The 16,964-nt window shown below is 39.5% G+C and overlaps 1 protein-coding gene across 1 annotated transcript; it reads right to left on the reverse strand.

Moving 5' to 3' along the window:
- Window positions 1-1,226: 1,226 nt before the first annotated feature.
- On the reverse strand, window positions 1,227-16,580 carry RNF32 (ring finger protein 32). Its single transcript, XM_009514158.2, has 8 exons — window positions 16,557-16,580; window positions 15,763-16,033; window positions 10,641-10,783; window positions 8,916-8,948; window positions 8,359-8,483; window positions 8,040-8,148; window positions 1,922-2,086; window positions 1,227-1,578 (listed from the first exon to the last, which is right to left on the reverse strand). Exons 1-8 carry the CDS (start codon window positions 16,578-16,580, stop codon window positions 1,339-1,341), a joined length of 1,110 nt encoding a protein of 369 aa, XP_009512453.2. The 3' UTR covers window positions 1,227-1,338.
- Window positions 16,581-16,964: the final 384 nt, after the last annotated feature.

Below are 16,964 nucleotides of genomic sequence, written 5' to 3' on the forward strand. Positions count from 1 at the left end.
TCATCTCATACGGCGGGTTATTCCTGCCCAAGTGTATATGTTGCACTATAACTTTGTGACGCTATGCTTCATCTGCAGGACCGTATCCTGTGACAGAAAGGAACTGAATGGGCTTGATCTGATCCTCTTCCTCTTGGCACATCCTGCGTCCAACGCTAGTTCTTTTTCAGTAGTTTGTAACAGTGTTTTTCTGGGAAATGAAGTGAAACTAATGCCTGCATTTCCCCAGGATTTCTTCCCTCTTCCCCAGTGTCAAGATAGGTTTATCAGTTTCTTTGGAGTGTCACGCATTCTCTCTGAGTTCTTCGAGACAACCAACCCTGACAGCCCTGCGGACAGCTTCCTGGCTGCCCAAAACCAGAGTTGACCAGTAGCTTGTCTGTAAAACATTTTTATCAACTCATTCTCTAATACAGCCTTTCCCACTCCCAACCTGAGGCTGGACGTCCCCGGCCCTGGTAGTGCAGTGACCGCCTCACTTGATGCACGACACAACTTGATCTTGGCGGCGTTATTTGGAAGCTCGCTATCAGTTGACCGGTTACGGCCTTTTTAGGCAAAATTAATTTTCGTATTACCTTGATATGTTGCTATTTCGTTTCAGCTTCTGACTTCTGTCTTTATACTTTTGCTCATACTTTTCTTACAAATTATCTGTGGTGACCTGGCTCAGTTTCAGCAATGCAGAGCTGAAAAGTCATAATCATGGTTTTATTTCTCTTGCAAATGGTCAATACTTGCTGTGTTCCAGGTCCTCTGAAGTTCTGAAATGATCCCACATCTTCGAGGGCTGCTTTTATCTACCTACAGCTCTCTGGAGTTGGGCAGTTGTTCAGGCAGATGAAGCAGCCAGGGTTCTAGTTAGTAAGTGTGGCTGAAGGAAAAGGGGGGGGGGAACCCAACCAACCAAAATGCCCCAAAACGTTTCTTGCTACAGCCACGAGTTGCAGTAGCAGCAGTGCTTGTGAGTGGGAGCCTCTGCTGCTACAGATCAAATCAGGTGGAAAAAACGAGGTGGGGGATGCTAACAGGGTATTGGGGAATGGCCACACTGCCTGAGACACTGTGGCTCGTCTTTGGGAAGGGAAACGAACATGGAGGAGGGTGGGAGTGACAGAGGAATAAAAAAAATATGCTGGAAGACCGAAGGTGAAGCTGAATGTAAAAGGGAAGCAACAGCACCCTTCTAACTTTTATTTCTCTAAATACAAGGTGAGTACCATCATCCATGCAAAATAATTTGTTCTTGGAATATGTGGCTCTGAGAAGACTCCACAGTTAGAAGTACACGTGTTGTCAGCTACGATCTACGAGGTGGCTCATTATGAGCCACGTGCATCAACATTTGAGGATTTTCTTTTGATAGTATGAGCGACATAAAGGACAAATACGTCGCTCTCCCAAGGAAAACTCTTCAAATGCTTGAAGACAGGTACGATGAAACAAATGTGAACAAGAAAGCAGAACGGCCTGTTGTGAAAATGGGTTGCTGTTACCAGAGAAGAGGCCGGCAGGATGAACTGTAGGACTGAGCGGCGTGATGCAGATGGGACAGTCAAATATCTCTTGCCGAAATGCCTGAGTCAAAACAAACCAACCAGCCTGTGGTGAAACAATGGAAGGGAACTATGTCAGCAGTACGCTAATTCAAATGTGCACATTTTGACTAGTGTATTTTGAGAAACCGTTAGCATTTTGGTTCTCACTTTGTCTACAGCCTCTTTGGGCTCTTTATCTGAGTAGAAGAGTGATGCTGCTGAGGGAAACCTCTGACCTGTAAAACGTTTTTAATATTTCTGTTTTGGAGCAGATGGACCAAAATTTAAGAAAAAAACCCACGCAATTGTGCTGAAAAGACTGCCATGCCTCAAAAGAGCATGAAAGAGCTTATAAATGCAAAACTACTTAAAAGCCAACCCACCTGCATCTGGATCTTCTCCCAGTCAGTTTCACTTATTAATATTTCTTTTCCTTCCGCCTGCTGAAACACATCTCGACTTGCAGCTATAGAATAATCTATCTCAGAAAAAAATTCGTCCAGGTTGATGTCATAAGAACTCAGCAACCGATGGCTGATCTGTTGAACCTGAGAAGAAACCCGACTGCTGTTAGGTTTGGCGTTACCTACAGGCAGTTCATGCGGGTGAATCGCAACAAGCGGCCCTGAGGAGTTGCACGGCCTGTAGAATCTTGTTCCGATTCGTAGCTGGTCTCCAGTGCTCATTCAGAGGTTAAAGCTATCAGGCCCCCAGATGCCACTGATGGGCCGTTTTTCTAGAAAGGATACACAGGGTGTTCATCGCTGAACTTTCCCAAAGTAGCTGTACTGGTGTTAACCCCTACGGGCGCAGCACAGGGGTGCAGAGGGTACTGCTGTGTTGGAGAAAGGAAGCACAGAGCGTAGCTAGGTGCTTGTTACTTGATGGGAAACCAGCGCATCGCTGGGGCTTGGTTAAAGGCGTGATAAGCAATGACAGAAGAAGCATCTTGGGTGTTGTCTTTTTTTTGTCCTTTTATGTCCTAATGCCTTAAGTATGTTTCTGCGTGTTGCACGTGGGCCTCAGCAATCTGGGCACTGTATCTGAAGATGCTCTCACTAGCGCTCAGCAAAATAACCACCTAAAAGCAATGGATGCCTCTTTTGCTCACGTCCTCCAGTGCCATCCCAGCTGCCACAATAGGTGGAAGCTCTGTAGGGAGTCATGCAAGTCTTAGACTTGCCTTTTGTGACTCTGCTAGTAAATGCTTTCAGCAGTTTTAAGGAGTATTCCAACACCTGGGCGGTGACCGTGCAATGCGAGCCCTTCTCTCCACACCTCTCCTGCCAGTGGACACTTCATGGGAAAGCAGGGAGCCCTCTTCTCGGGGAGGATGGATGGGAAGCGGGAGGTGAGGTGGCGGAAGGGTGGTTGCCAAGGTCAGACAGCCCGATGGTACCTGAACACTTCCGTGTTGTTTCATTTCCCTTCTTTTAGTAGCTTTTATCTACCAGGGCGTGTGCTGCCTTACAGCTGCTGAAATGACCCTTCATAGCGGAATATTCAACGTGAACTGTTCTAGACCCAAAGGAATCTAGAGCCCAAATTCCACAAAAACTCCACAAAAACTATCTGAAAAGCTGACTTAATATTCTAAGATTTAATTTAAACTTTGAATTTTTGAAATGTCTTCTAAGATGATGAAAAAATTTATCAGTTAATGTTTTTTAGAAGAACTGACTTATGTCCATAGTGTCTGTGGGTTTCACCGGAAATCTTTCTCAATAAAGACTTAGGTGGATGCTTCTAACATTAGTCTTAAGGGAAATAGTGAAAATCATCACAAGGCAAGTTGTTTTGCTTCTTAATGTTAGATTTGATCCGGTATAATCTTTTTATTTTATGGTTTGATTCACTGCTGAGACCTGTATTTCCAAATTATCCCTAACACAACAGCACACTTGAAAGGCTGCATCCATTTGTCAGTACAAGTAACTTAACAGGTATGTTTGCTTAACATAAATTTAAAAAGAGAATAGAAAAAAGAAATCGCCCGAAGCCCCTCCTATAGTGTATGTATTCAAATCACAGCATGATAGGCAAAGCAGCAGTCTCTTCCATACTCTGTGAGAGAATTTGTGTCTAGCACGGAGCAGCTGGGTAACCTTGTGCTCCCCCCATGATTGTTCACTGTCAAGAAAGAAGAAAAATCTGATTCTGTCCCACACAGACATACACACTGACCTCTCGTGGTATGTGTAAACAAAAAAACAAACAAGAATCCCACCACAGGCCTCCTTCAATATTTACACTTCATGGTCTCAAAACAATCCCAAACCATGACACTGTGGGCTTTCTGAGTGAGACATGAAATACTGATGCACTGTGCTTCAGTCAGGTTATGTCTTTAATATTTCAATGTGTTTGTGTATTTACTTAAAACTTCCTAGGACTGTTATTGTTTATCTGAACTGTTGTTCGCTGGGTTCTGGAACTGAACCCACTCCACACTGCAATTTTAACTGCTTTTTACTGATTTCACTTAAAAATCTGACTTCAGGAAGAACAGGGTAAGAGTATACCTAAACCTTAAGCAACTCCTGGTTTCTGTTCAACACCAAGTAAAGGCTGAGCCACTTGAAAACACTTTTGGTCCAGATTTGTGCTTGGTCTTCATTTACCTTGGTATCAAACTTGAACAGACCTGAACTGTTTCCATAAGCAAGCTAGGGGGATGTAACAAAGCTGGAGCAGCTGTGACGCTGCTTTCCACTAGCCTCTCGGGACCCAAAATGTAAGGAAAAGCAACCATGTTTTAACTCTGCCTTTACCCAGGGTCTATTTCTGTGAACATGGGAGCAACCCAGACAGCACGTGGTGGTCAGCGCCAGGAGTTGGCCTGTCTTAGTGAACTAGGCTATGTCTGGACAGGCTGCTCAGCAAAACTAACCGACCAGGAGAGCTGAGCGCAGGGGCAGAGAGGGGCAGGGGCTGCATGAAGCAAGCAATGCCCCGGTGCTGCTTGCTCCTTTTTTTGCTCAGCAGGGACAAACTCTCCATTTCTCCCCTGAGCTTGCACTTGTGTTTCTCTTTGCCATTTCACTGAGTGCTCTGAAAGTCCTCTCCTTAGTCTCCTTGAGTAGAAACTGTAAAAATAGAGGAAAACCCTTCTCCTGCCTGAGCCAGTGATCTATTAACTTCCCCTGCTGCTGAGATACTATCTGCTTTGAGCTATGCCTGTATTTTCTGCAGTATGACCTGACCCAACCCATATCCATCAATCAGCAAAGAAACTCTAAGGCTGGGATGAAAAAAAGGTGTAACTGAAATTTAACCCCAAATTTTTGCTAACTGGCAAATCGGTGCAAACTGGCAGCATGGACAGAAAGGAAATAAGCATTTTGTGTGATTTATAGGCATTAACACTTTCTAGGATTTAAATATTAAATCCTGCTGTGTTTTAATGCATAATACTGAGTAAACTTTTTCCCTAGAACAAGTGAAACTGATCAATTGAATTTATTTCTGAAAACACCATACCTCTATAGTTTATGTCTGTGACTTCTTAAAACTTGCATAGAATGGCATAAACTGAATATGTGAAATAATACTCCATCGGCATGCTAAACTACATCAGTTGTCTGTACAGCAGCACAAGACTATGATAAAATAAAATGATGAAACAAAGCACCGAGGTGAACTTTGTCCATAGGGAAGCCTTTTTAAGTGATCCAATGTCAGCAAATTGCTTACTAATGTGTTGACTTATGGCAACCCTCAAAAGTAAAATGAAAAGGCTGGAATTTACAGCATATCAATGAATCTGTTGATAAGCTTTTACTGGTTTAATATCCTCCTAGTTTTGCTGCTTGGAGCCACTTCAAGTTAGCAACAGAATGTTTACCATCTCTGTGTGATAAAGGAAGTCAAACGACTAAACAAATTCCAGGACCATTATACTGTTTGGTGAGATTTAAATTAAAATCGTTGGGAGAAATCATGTGGAGGGGGGGAGGAAGAAACTAAAGTTGACCACATCATTTCACAATGACGTACCTCACTTCCTGAACAACAGCAAGGTTTTTAGCAAAGCTGGAGATAATGTAATGCATTTGAAAAGATTTAATTGCACCAGTAAAAGACTACACCACAATTAAATGACATACAGAAGTGACATTTATAGGTAGGATCAAAGAAATCCACTAACTAACATGCTGAAGCAACACCCTGCTTTCTGTACATAGTAGTGCTAAAAAGTAGCCTGCTTTGGTTTCAGTGACCTTTCTTATCTCCTTTGATCTAGATTATTGAAAGTTTTAACGATAGGTGTAATAAGGGCTACTGTAGCACCCTGAAACAGGTAATATGTGTCCTTCCTAGTACTAATATTTCAGACCTTGCTTTTTATTATGTGATATTTATTTAAGAGTATGAAACTTGACATTTAACCTTTGAGATCCTTCCAGAGGAGATAGGATTATTAAAAATTAGATTTTTTCCCAATGGTGATGCCATTTGATTATGCTAATGTTTAGGGAGCGACATTTTAAAAGCACAGCACAAGTTTGAGGGGCAAAATTTATTTTAGAAAAGCATTTTAGCATCTGGAAATGGATAGCTCCTTGTGAAAGATTTCTTTAGTGTTTTCATTAACCAACACTTAAAAGCATAAGAGTGAACAGTGGGAAAACTCATCTACAATTCCGACTTGAAAGCCACTAGGAAAAAATAAGTATATATCCTTGAATCACAATTGGCCGGAAGTCATTTAAACCTGGCTAATCCATATGAGAAGACTTCATAAATTTATTGTTAATAGAAGGTGAAGACGCAGTGCCCATTTTGTTCCCTGCAAAACCCCAAAGTGCTACATATGAGAATGATTTCCTAGTGCTGCGGGCTATATGTGGAAACTATCTTACACTAAGACCGTCCCGTGGCTAACAATATGATGAAATGCAGGCAGTCTAGCAGGCTGTTTCTCCCTAAAACAGGTATCTTGGCAGGGGCCCCAAAAGCCAGCCTGTTGTAGGCAGCGTGGTAGACCGCTACTGTAGCCATCTGCAGTTCGGTGAAAGAAATTTTAACAAATGACACTCAGCTGCAACTTTCGGCATATTTAGAAGCCTTCTCCAACTTCCCTTCACTGAGACCCTGTTTATAGCTAAGCGTAGCATCTTGAGCATGCAGAAAATTGAGAACCTTATTGGGAAAGAAGCATACGACTATTTCCCCAGTCTTCCATGAAGAAATATCCAAGTTGTTCTGTTTTCTGTTCTCATTGTGCTGCTTGAGGGCAGTCACAATCCACCCAAGGATTCGCTTCCTCCAGCCTTCCGTGTTTGAACACTTTCAAAGTAACATTAGCTTTCTTCAGTTACCTCCATATACATTTTCTCTTTTACAGGGGGCTTTGCAGATTACAAAGGCACCGTAGCAACCAGTGAGCTGTCTCAGCGTTATGGCTGACAGCAGGGTTTCCTGTCTCCCCCTGCCACTGTTACCACACCAGCAGGAGAGTGGTACCAGTTCTGTTGCAAGAGTCTGCAAGGTCACCTCTAGGGTGCCAATCCAGCAAGAGAGGGTCTTTGCCTCCAAAGCTCTCCTCCAACAGGATACAGCGAAGTAAGTGTGAACACAATGACAGACAGTAACAAGACTTTTTCTGCAAGCACTCTTCTGTTTAACTAAAGCAGTGATTTAAAAAGCAAACAACCAATTTAGGTATTGGTTTAAACCTACCACTGATGGGGTAAGAGTATTTTCCTAGCTGCATTCACTAGCTGCATTGAAATGGCTGTCTTGCATGGCATTGTCTGCTAACCAGGCTGTTGGGTAATCTGGACTGAAGACGGCTTCTTTCACTCCCCAAGGGACGGTTTGGTCATCGCAGAGGATGGGTCAGAGCAGCTTTTGTTAACCAAAAGGTTAGGTGGGCTGGCTGTTACTAAATTGGGGGAAGACTGGGAGCTGGCAAGGGAGGACTTGAGGACTGCACAGGGATGCTGCAGCAGCTTTAACTTGAAGGCAAGTGGGGTCATTGCAAAATGCTTGCACCCGATTTGGCCTCATTTGTATGGGGTCAGGACCCTAATTTGTTACAGTCTGACTTGTGTCTGAGCAGAAGCTAAAGGGCAAAGCTACAGACTGGAGCTATCCAGTTCAGTGTCCAGTGAGGGAGCAATCACAGTGAAAAGAGGTTATGATTGTTTATGGATTTGTTTCTTCCTTTACTATACCCCCTTCATCTAATTCTATAGGAAAACAGATTACTGTGATTTATCAAAGAGAGGGAAATACAGAGCCTCACAAAACGGTCACCATTCTTGGCTTAGGCAAAAGGCAGACCTTAAAATTAAATATTTAAATTATTTTTCTTGCTTCTACATTGTAAAGGGAATGGAAGGAACAGACTAACAGAACAACTGAGTACCTCCCATGTTGCCTCTTGGATATGAATAAGAAGCAATAAATGAAAAGGTAGAAAGCTGATATTCAGGTTTGATTCAAGGGAGCTGAATCAGAGCAAAGAAACAGACCAAAGAAGCCAATGCAACATACCTTCTTCTCAAAGAACTGCTTTCTTAATTTGCTGTCTTTAGGAGGCACTGTTTTTCTCAAGTTTTTATACCATTTTCGAACAATATATCCTCTCCAGGAAGCCTGAATTCTGTAAGAAACGATTTTGCTCAAGAAAAGGAAACTCAAATTTACATAATTTTACTACTTATATGAAACAATTTTATCCATGTTTTAAAACTTTGAATTTTGCAGTGCATTTATTCCGTCTAGTTTCTTATTGAAGTTTTAACGCATTTTGAACGTTATTTAGAAAGAAATACTATCCAGTGACAACACCTGTAGCAGAAGTAAGGCTTACCTAACAGCGCACTTCATTTTAAACAAGCGTGCCCCATCGTGTATTACTCTGGTCTGATACTGCTCTTTTCTACACATAGGACAGGACTTTTTACCTGTAGATTTTTCAAAGGCTTTCAGGCATGCCTGAAAAGATAACTGCAATTACAACATATTTCACATCATTGGAACAGGATAGATTACAGAACGTGAAACCAGTTTATTCATCTATCCACGAACACTCTACAGGATGCATATTTTTATAAATAAAATGTTAAGAGAATTTTGTAAACTGCCATGTATTTGCATGAAATTTCATTAAACTATTCCCGCTTAGAATACAAATGTATAGCTCAGTGAAAAACTATGTTTTCACATATGGTTTTTAAGAAAGTAATAAAATGGAATAAAGTGCCTCATCATAAAGGAGCCTTAAATTATATTTCTCACCATAAAAATCTGGAATCAAAATTACTTTTCAAGATGATTACATTTAATTCATTAAGATATTAACTTAAGTAGCTGAATTAAAATACTAATTTATTATGTGCTTGAATAGTTATATAAAAATGTACTCACTTTATGGAATACATGGGAACACGAAAGCAGCACCTGTTTTTCAAAAGAAAAAAATAACCTGACTTTAAACCATTCTAAAAGCTGAAAAGTAAAAAATGCTGACAAGAAAAATTCTGACTGCCTGGAAGGTCGTCAGTTTCATTCTGTTACCACTGAAGGTCTTTCCAGTGAAAATAAAATTAGCATCCTACAGAAATTATTTAATATATTACATCTTAAACCAATATGTGAATTTTGTGTTAAAAACACATGGAGTGGTAGAAAGCGAGACATGCCAACTGCTACTGACTGGAGGAAAAGATTATAAAGCAAGTACTTAATGTAAACTAATTTTTTCCCCTTTTCCTCACAGAGACATTAAATTTCAAAAGTGATATACATCAAATGCAGCATTTCACACAAAAAAACCCCAAAACAATAGAGAAAGCATGTTCACAGGCTACAAGAAAACTTCACCTTTATCTGACCTAAATTCCCACCAAATGCTGATGATCTCCATCCTGACAAAAGATGCAAAGTTGGACAAAAAAGGCAGTTGGCTCTTAGAGGAAGGAAAAACTGGGAAAGGAGTGAAAACCAGAACAAGCAGTGTGCACTATTGAGCTAGCAAACACAAAAGGATTAACAGCTAGCAGCCAGCTGAAGGGAAAGCTTTCAGATACAGTGGCTTTTTTCCCTTGAGGGAGGAAAGCTAACGAAATACTGAGGACAAAAAGAATTCCAGAGGCATTTCCCTTTTTGTGCCAAATCTGAAGTAACCTTTTTAATGAGTGCTGTCTTTTGCTCTCTCTTGTGAAGCTTTAGACTTTCAGGGTAGCCAGAAATTGGCAGAATGGTCTTTTGCCAGATCCATCCCACCTGTCTCTGGACAATTGTACACCTTCAGTTAATGTTGCTGTAAAAAGAAGCAAAAGCCCTGTATTGAAGGTTATTAAAAGACCTTGGTTCACATCACAGACTCGTTTGTAAAAAGTCTTCAAGAAAAATTAAAAAGGGGAACTGGCAAAAAGAAACCACCCTAGAATGTGCTGTGGAAAGAAACTTGTAAGCAGTTGGGATAATTCTTCTAATTACCATCATCACCTCTCTGAAGCAGCACTCTTCTTCAATCAGTCACTTGTCCCTTTTGCTTAATATTTTCAAGATGATAGATGAGAGGATCTGATAAAGCATGATGTATTTATGCTTATGCTACACACATGCATTGAATAAAGCCATAAAGGTAAAATGCAAGCATTTCTTCATATAACTTAAGGAAGTGACTGGTATTAAGAGTACACCTACCTCAATTTGCCAGATAGAAATAACTATTGAACTAAACTGCAATTAACAAAACTTGTGAGAAAACCAAAATTAAATCGTGTAATTAGTAAAGATTTACCATTCTGATGAATTAAGGCTAGGATCGTATCTCACAGGAGTTTAAATGAAGTACAGAATAGCTTATACCTGCTTTGCAAGAACAGATAAAAGGGATGATTACCTTCTCTGCTGTCATAACTTCAGAAGTGAACAAACACTACCTACCTTTCTCTACCATGCCATGTCCAAGATACTTTCAGAGTTGACTACCGATAGCTGTGTCCAGCTGTTAAGTGCTAAATGGTGTCTTAAACTAGAATCCTTAATTTCTTTCCTTTCTTCCTCCAGCTAATGATTTTTAGCAGTAGCTCTGGAAAAATTTTTTTAAATACAATTGTGTAGTCCACACCATTATACACGTACCTGAGGTTGAAGTGCAAATTCTTCCCTGCATATTGCACAAGGCTGTATGGAGTCTCCATGCTGCATGGATCTCTGCTTTATTTTTGCCCATTCTTCAGTAGTTAGTGGCAAGGAAGGAGGCTCGACTAGGCCTAGCTTCTGAGCTGTAGACAACAACAACAGATCACTGAATAAAACCCATTGGCAAATGCAGACAATGGATTTTCTTCATGTGAAATTAATCAGTGATGAACTTGTTTAAAAATACTTTATACAGATACTTCATATAAATCTATCATCAGACAGACCACTGGTGGGCAACATACTTCCTACTATCGGTTAGCTATTCAGTAATTGTCAGAACTTCTTTTACATACAGGATTTATACAAGAAGTTTTTAAATGTAAACTTTTATTTGCTGAGTAATTGAACTTATTTTGATACCTTTCCACAGGTATTATGATGGGGAATATTAAGTAGACAATGTAACAATGCACAGTAATGTAATTTTGTTTGTACTAAACAAAGTCTCTGTCAGAATTAATTTGTGAAGGTTTCTTCAGCCTAATGTTTTTGTATTATCAAAAATAAAAATTAACACAGTGGTATAATAAAAAACTGTTGCTGGTGCAAAATGCTGAAGTGCAATTAGCCTGTCATGGATGCAAGAGAAAAAAAGAGCATAAAAAACCAAAAAGAGATGATTACAAGACACCAGAGATAGCATCACTGTGATAGCTGAGCTTGTCGATCTCCAGTGATAACTGTGAGGTGCCTTGCTGCATGCCTGTCTGAAATCTCTGCCTTCTCCAAGAAGGAATCAATGAAAACACGATATTCCCCCCTGACCCCACAGATGGCAGATAAAGTCCAGTGTCGCTATCTCTGTAGTAAAACATATGCTAGTCGGTAGAGCAAGGAATAGATCTTTGTCATCTTTGAAGACCAGAGGATGCAGCTCGTGTGGACTGATCAAAGTCAACAGAGGAACGCTCAAGGTATGTGTAAAAAGCCAGTAACACGAGTCCATGAGGCCTCAATGGTATCTGCTAAAACCAGAAAGGAAGAGGGACGTGCAATAGTTTGAATGCAAGCTGGTGACACCTAGATGAGAGATTTGGTTCTAAATGGGAAGGGAAAGGGTCAACTCTTTCATTCATACAAAAATCTTTACATAAACCAGACATTAATAAGCAGCACTTATTTGTTCTGTATGAGCTTTCAAATTCCCATCAGACAGACCGTGTATCCAAACCCATTATACTAGTTAGTCACAAAGAGAAAAGGAATCCTAACAAACCCAAGAATGGGATTTTGGTGGTCACAGAATGGTAGGGGTTGGACGGGACCTCTGGAGATCATCTTGTCCAACCCCCCTGCTTGAGCAGGCACACCCAGAGCAGGGGCCACAGCACCATGACCAGGCGGGTTCTGAACATCCCCAGGAAAGGGACTCCACAGCCTCCCTGGGCAGCCTGTGCCACACAGGAAAGGAGATTTTTCTCATATTGAGGTGGAACGTCCTGTGTTCCAACTTGTGCCCACTGCCCCTTGTCCTGTCGTTGGGCACCACTGAAAAAAAGTCCGGTCCCATCTTCTTGACACTCACCCTTTAGATATTTCAGTATTGATGAGATCCCCATGCTCAAGTATCTGATTATTCTAGGATAGGATTTGTTAATTTTTGAGAGAAGAATTCTGCTCCTGAGCTCATCCATCTACAGATGTGTATCGTTAATCATTTAAAAGTGCACAAAACTGTCTTTGATCTTTTTAAAAGAACTTTTGTGAGGTACTAAAGGAATTATAAGGAATACTTTCTTCCCTCTAGTTGAACTATCTGCCTGACCTACTTCCTTGTGAGCTCACGACATCCTTCAAACGTAAATCAATTTGATTCCATATCTTAGAACAACAGGATGGCTTTGAGATTTCAAGCTGGGTCAGTTTATGCTTTTGGATCTACATGGAAAGTGCTTTTTCTGCATATGGTTTGGTTCACATACACCCTACCTTGTTACTTTTGTTACCCTTGCAAAGGTATCAAGTCAAAAGTAAGCAATGCATGTAAACCTAAGTATCAGAAGAAAACTTGAGTCAGTGAATGCTGTGGATGACATCGGTGGTCACATACGAATTGTCTTAGAGGCATACCGTTTCAGTTCCTGGACAACTCAATACCCAGACACAAACACAGCACATGCAGGAGCTCGCAGCTCTGCCTGCAGGCTATGGGCTAGGATTCAAACCATGCCGTGTCAAGCAGCAAAGTGCATACGTGTGTATTTACAGCATTGTAATTTCAGATTTTAAAATATTCACTGTATTAACATAAAACAGCGTTGTTTATCCATTTTTGGTGCAGTTAAATGCTTTTATCTGGTGCTTTTTATGGTAAAAAACAATATGAGCTTTAAGAGAACATGATGGATCCTGCAAACTTTCTGGAGTCTAAAAACTAGTTCAGAACATGTAGTTTTCTTAAAGCTTACTCATCAATTGCTGAAATTGGTAGCTAAGTGACAGGGAAGTTTTCCTAATCATGACTGCTTTCCCTCTTGACCATTCAACCCTTGAAGAGCATATATTGCACAGAACAGTGCTTCTGTTACAAAATAAGAATCAAATTATAAAATACATGATAAAAGTTTCAGTAAAAACATACCAAGTTTCACCTGACAGTAATACTTAAGAGTAAGGAAACAAGATCCCATTTTGATAGTCCAATATATACAAGCGATGGTCTTTATAATGAGAAAATCTGGATTTGCAGGGAGCAAACACAATAGCAAACCAGTCACAGCATGAAAGACAATATCACAACATAAAAAATGTCTACCCTTGATTTTCTTCAAGCACTGTGGTCAGAGACTAAGGAAGACAATGAGATGGCTTTGCAGAAAGCCTTTTGTATAACCCCAGGGTAAGAAAAAAATGCTTTTTTAAAACTTTCACAAATGGATGATAAAAGCTGCCAAATAGGAAGAGATTGGCGGCAAAACTTAACTTCTAAATAATATAAAGCAGATGGGATACTTGTGAGGGACAGGTTATACAGGTGTTTAGAAGGAAAGCTTTCATACAACATAGTTGATGAAGGAAAATTGGCAGCGGGACACAAGAAGGGATATGTGGATGAAGCAAAAGGCTCTATGAAGATATTCTCAAAGCAGCACTTTGAATAAATACAAGCAATGAAACCCTACATTTGTCACGTCTCAAGACAGCCAGGAGTTTTCATGCTTATGCATCAAGCTTACAAGCCCAACCCATTTATTGACACACCCATTTACAACCAAGTGAGTTACTTATCCTAAAATGAACGTTAGCAAAATGATTACACATATTAACCTTTAAACTATTATTATTTGATTTTAGGACACAAGTCCCTATTGAGAAAAATTTAATGATAGAGGCCTGTGAGATTTTGTTTGACTACCCACAAACTCAAGAAGAAAAAGGGGCATTAAGTTTTCAAAGTTTTTTCACAGCTGTAACATTTAAACCACACAATAGTTATTAAGAAGAGAAAGCTTGACACAAGCATTTTAAAATAATGAGAGGCTATCACTGAAAATCCTAATAAGCAAAACCCAGAAACAACTGTAATTTTTAAAAACCTTTCAGCACATTCTTTCAAATCACTTGCACAAGCATTCATACAGGACATTTCAGTCAATGCTGTGATTTAAAGAGAAAATACTTTGTCTTTCTTATAATTGCAGAGAACATGCTCACACTTGGGCTGCATTTTTTCCCCACAACCTTTAGCTTCCATAATCACTTGTTATTTTTATTTGCGTTAACCCCAGTACCTCTCTGCTGTTTCCCCCCCCCATCCTCTCTTCTTTCAAATTCCTCTTCAAAATGAACCAAAGAAAAAACCCTCCCATGTTTAGAACTATAACCATATAAACATAGTAATAATCACCTTGTCTGACTACCTTTGTCCTATCACTTGTTACACTCACTTGTTGCGTATTATCTTAAGTTACCCTCTTAACCTTCAGCTGATTCCAAAAGGCAGATGCCTGTGCTTGTAAGGAGCCTCATTGATTTACATGGTTCTTTAGAGCGGGGACTCCTGTCACAGTTACTATAGCAAAGGCAACACGATCTTCAGAGAGGCCTAAGGGCATCTTTACGAAAAAGAATAAATAAAACAATTATTATTGATGATGAAACTTCATTATGCTTAAAACTGAAAATTGTGGAGCTGGAAGGTCCTTTGAGAAATCCCTAATCAAGACAACCGAAAGGAGGGAGACAAGTTGATGTTCATGGCAAGAATACCGTAGAAACCTTTAGAAAAGGGAAATATAAGACTGAAACTGATAGAGAGAACGCCCATTTGGACTCCTGGTCTGTTAAGATGCTCCCTGGCTTTGTTTTTTTAAGCAATATTGCCTGTCGCTGCTGTACAACTATATTATTATAATACTATTTAAAAGTGAGTTTTCTCACCAGGCATCATTCCAAGCCCTCACATCTGTGACTTTTATCTTGTTGCATGTTTGCTTCTAAATTTGAAAAAGGTATTTAACTACAGGTGTTAATTCTTCCTGGGTTTAGCCCCAGGACCATTGTAAAAACAAACCTTTTTAACTTTGAGTAAAGGCGGGTATGTATTAACAAAGAATACATTTAATGCAGCACTAGTAAATGTCCTTTTACTGAATAAGGAATAAAACAAACCATTTCAAATACACTTAAAAAGTCTTAATGCTAAAACATTGCCCCAAATAAATACAATATCAAAATCACTGATGTTTGCATGAGAATATAAGGTAAAGAAAATTATGACAGTCAATATACAGAACCTATTTAAAAAAAAAGTAGACTTCCTGTCTCTTAATGAAGAATTCGTCTTCATCAAGATGCACTAGTTTCTTCATTTTTACCTTCATTGTCACAAGAATAATATTTATTAATACATTTCAGGTATGAAAAGACACATTCAAGCCACTGACGGCAATTCCATTGTTTACCTGATGGCCTAAGCTGCTGAATTTTGACAAATTTTAAAACAAGATTTTATGCTGTTTATCATTAAATTGTCATATTGAACAGAAAGCTTAGCTTCCTCATTTTAGTTCATTTTAAATAAACACAAAAATTCACAAATCAGAATGTAATAGTTTACCTAACGTTAGCTGTGGAGGACTGGGATCAAGAAGATACTCCTTTTCTGCATCCTCCTTGTTTTTGCGGTGAGTGCTCTTTTTCCTTAGTCCAGTATCTACTACTGCTCTGACCATTTCTTTGTTCACGGATTTGTAAATGTTCTTGGTATTCCTTGTCCTTGACTTAAAAGGATCTGCTAATGAAAGATTCTGGAGCTGATGACTGTGTATTATATGATCCTGTAAAGCAACTGCAGAAACTGCTATCATCTCTCGTTTGGAAGAGCAGCCCTAAAAAGAAAAAAAATTATTCAATCATTATAGTTATAAATTATTTTAAAACATATATATATTACCTAAATTAAAAGAAATTCTGTTCTTAGCCAATATTTTTGACTTATCAAAGGCTTTTATACACATGCAACTCCCATACTTGAAGCCTAACATACAATTACCATAATATGAAATTTAAGATTGATGTTTCTGACACATCCTAGTTTTAACTTACAAAAAGTCAAATGAAATCCTTGATTTATCATTTATATTAAATAAAATAGCAGTAATTTTAAAGTTTTAATTACTGAGCCCACAATTATTGTATGCAATAAACTCATTATGGACTATAAATGTTTGGCACGCCCAAACACATTTTAACTTCAATATAATTACAAACAATCCCAAAGGCTAACCTTACCTTCCAGAACACTGAATATAAACAAGAATATATTATTTTTATACAGGGAATGGGCTTCTCTATCTATTCCTCCATTTCTCCCCACCCTTCTGCCGTATTTTAAAAGATGGGAAATTGTACCTTGTAAAAATCATGATGTTCCATGGATAATCTTTAGCCAATTTTACAAAAGTTGTGTGGCTCTACAGACATGTACAAGAACTTGAATAATATTTCTTAGCAGAAGCAGCCTGATCAATAGCAGAAAAGAAACCTACAATTTAGAATCATAATCATATAATTATTAAGGTTGGAAAAGACCTCCAGGATCGTCAAGTCCAACTGTCAGCCCAACACCCCCAGGCCTCCTAAACCATGCCCTGAAGTGCCACATCTACATGTTTTTTGAACACCTCCAGGGATGGTGATTCCCCCACCTCTCTGGGCAGCCTGTTCCAGTGCCTGACCACGTTTCAGTGAAGAAATTTTTCCTAATATCCAATCTAAACCTCCCCTGACGAAGCTTGAGGCAATTTTCTCTTGTCCTAT

Source organism: Phalacrocorax carbo, chromosome 2 (genome assembly GCF_963921805.1).
Source record: "Phalacrocorax carbo chromosome 2, bPhaCar2.1, whole genome shotgun sequence".
Taxonomy (NCBI): Eukaryota; Metazoa; Chordata; class Aves; order Suliformes; family Phalacrocoracidae; genus Phalacrocorax; species Phalacrocorax carbo.

Coding starts and splice junctions, on each gene's coding strand:
- RNF32 (XM_009514158.2), bottom strand. CDS start 16,580: ATGGAACATCATGATTTTTACAAG. Junction 8,949..10,640: donor AATTTGCACTTCAACCTCAG/GTACGTGTATAA, acceptor TTTGAAAAACAG/GTGCTGCTTTCGTGTTCCCA. Junction 1,579..1,921: donor GGGAGAAGATCCAGATGCAG/GTGGGTTGGCTT, acceptor GTTTTGACTCAG/GCATTTCGGCAAGAGATATT.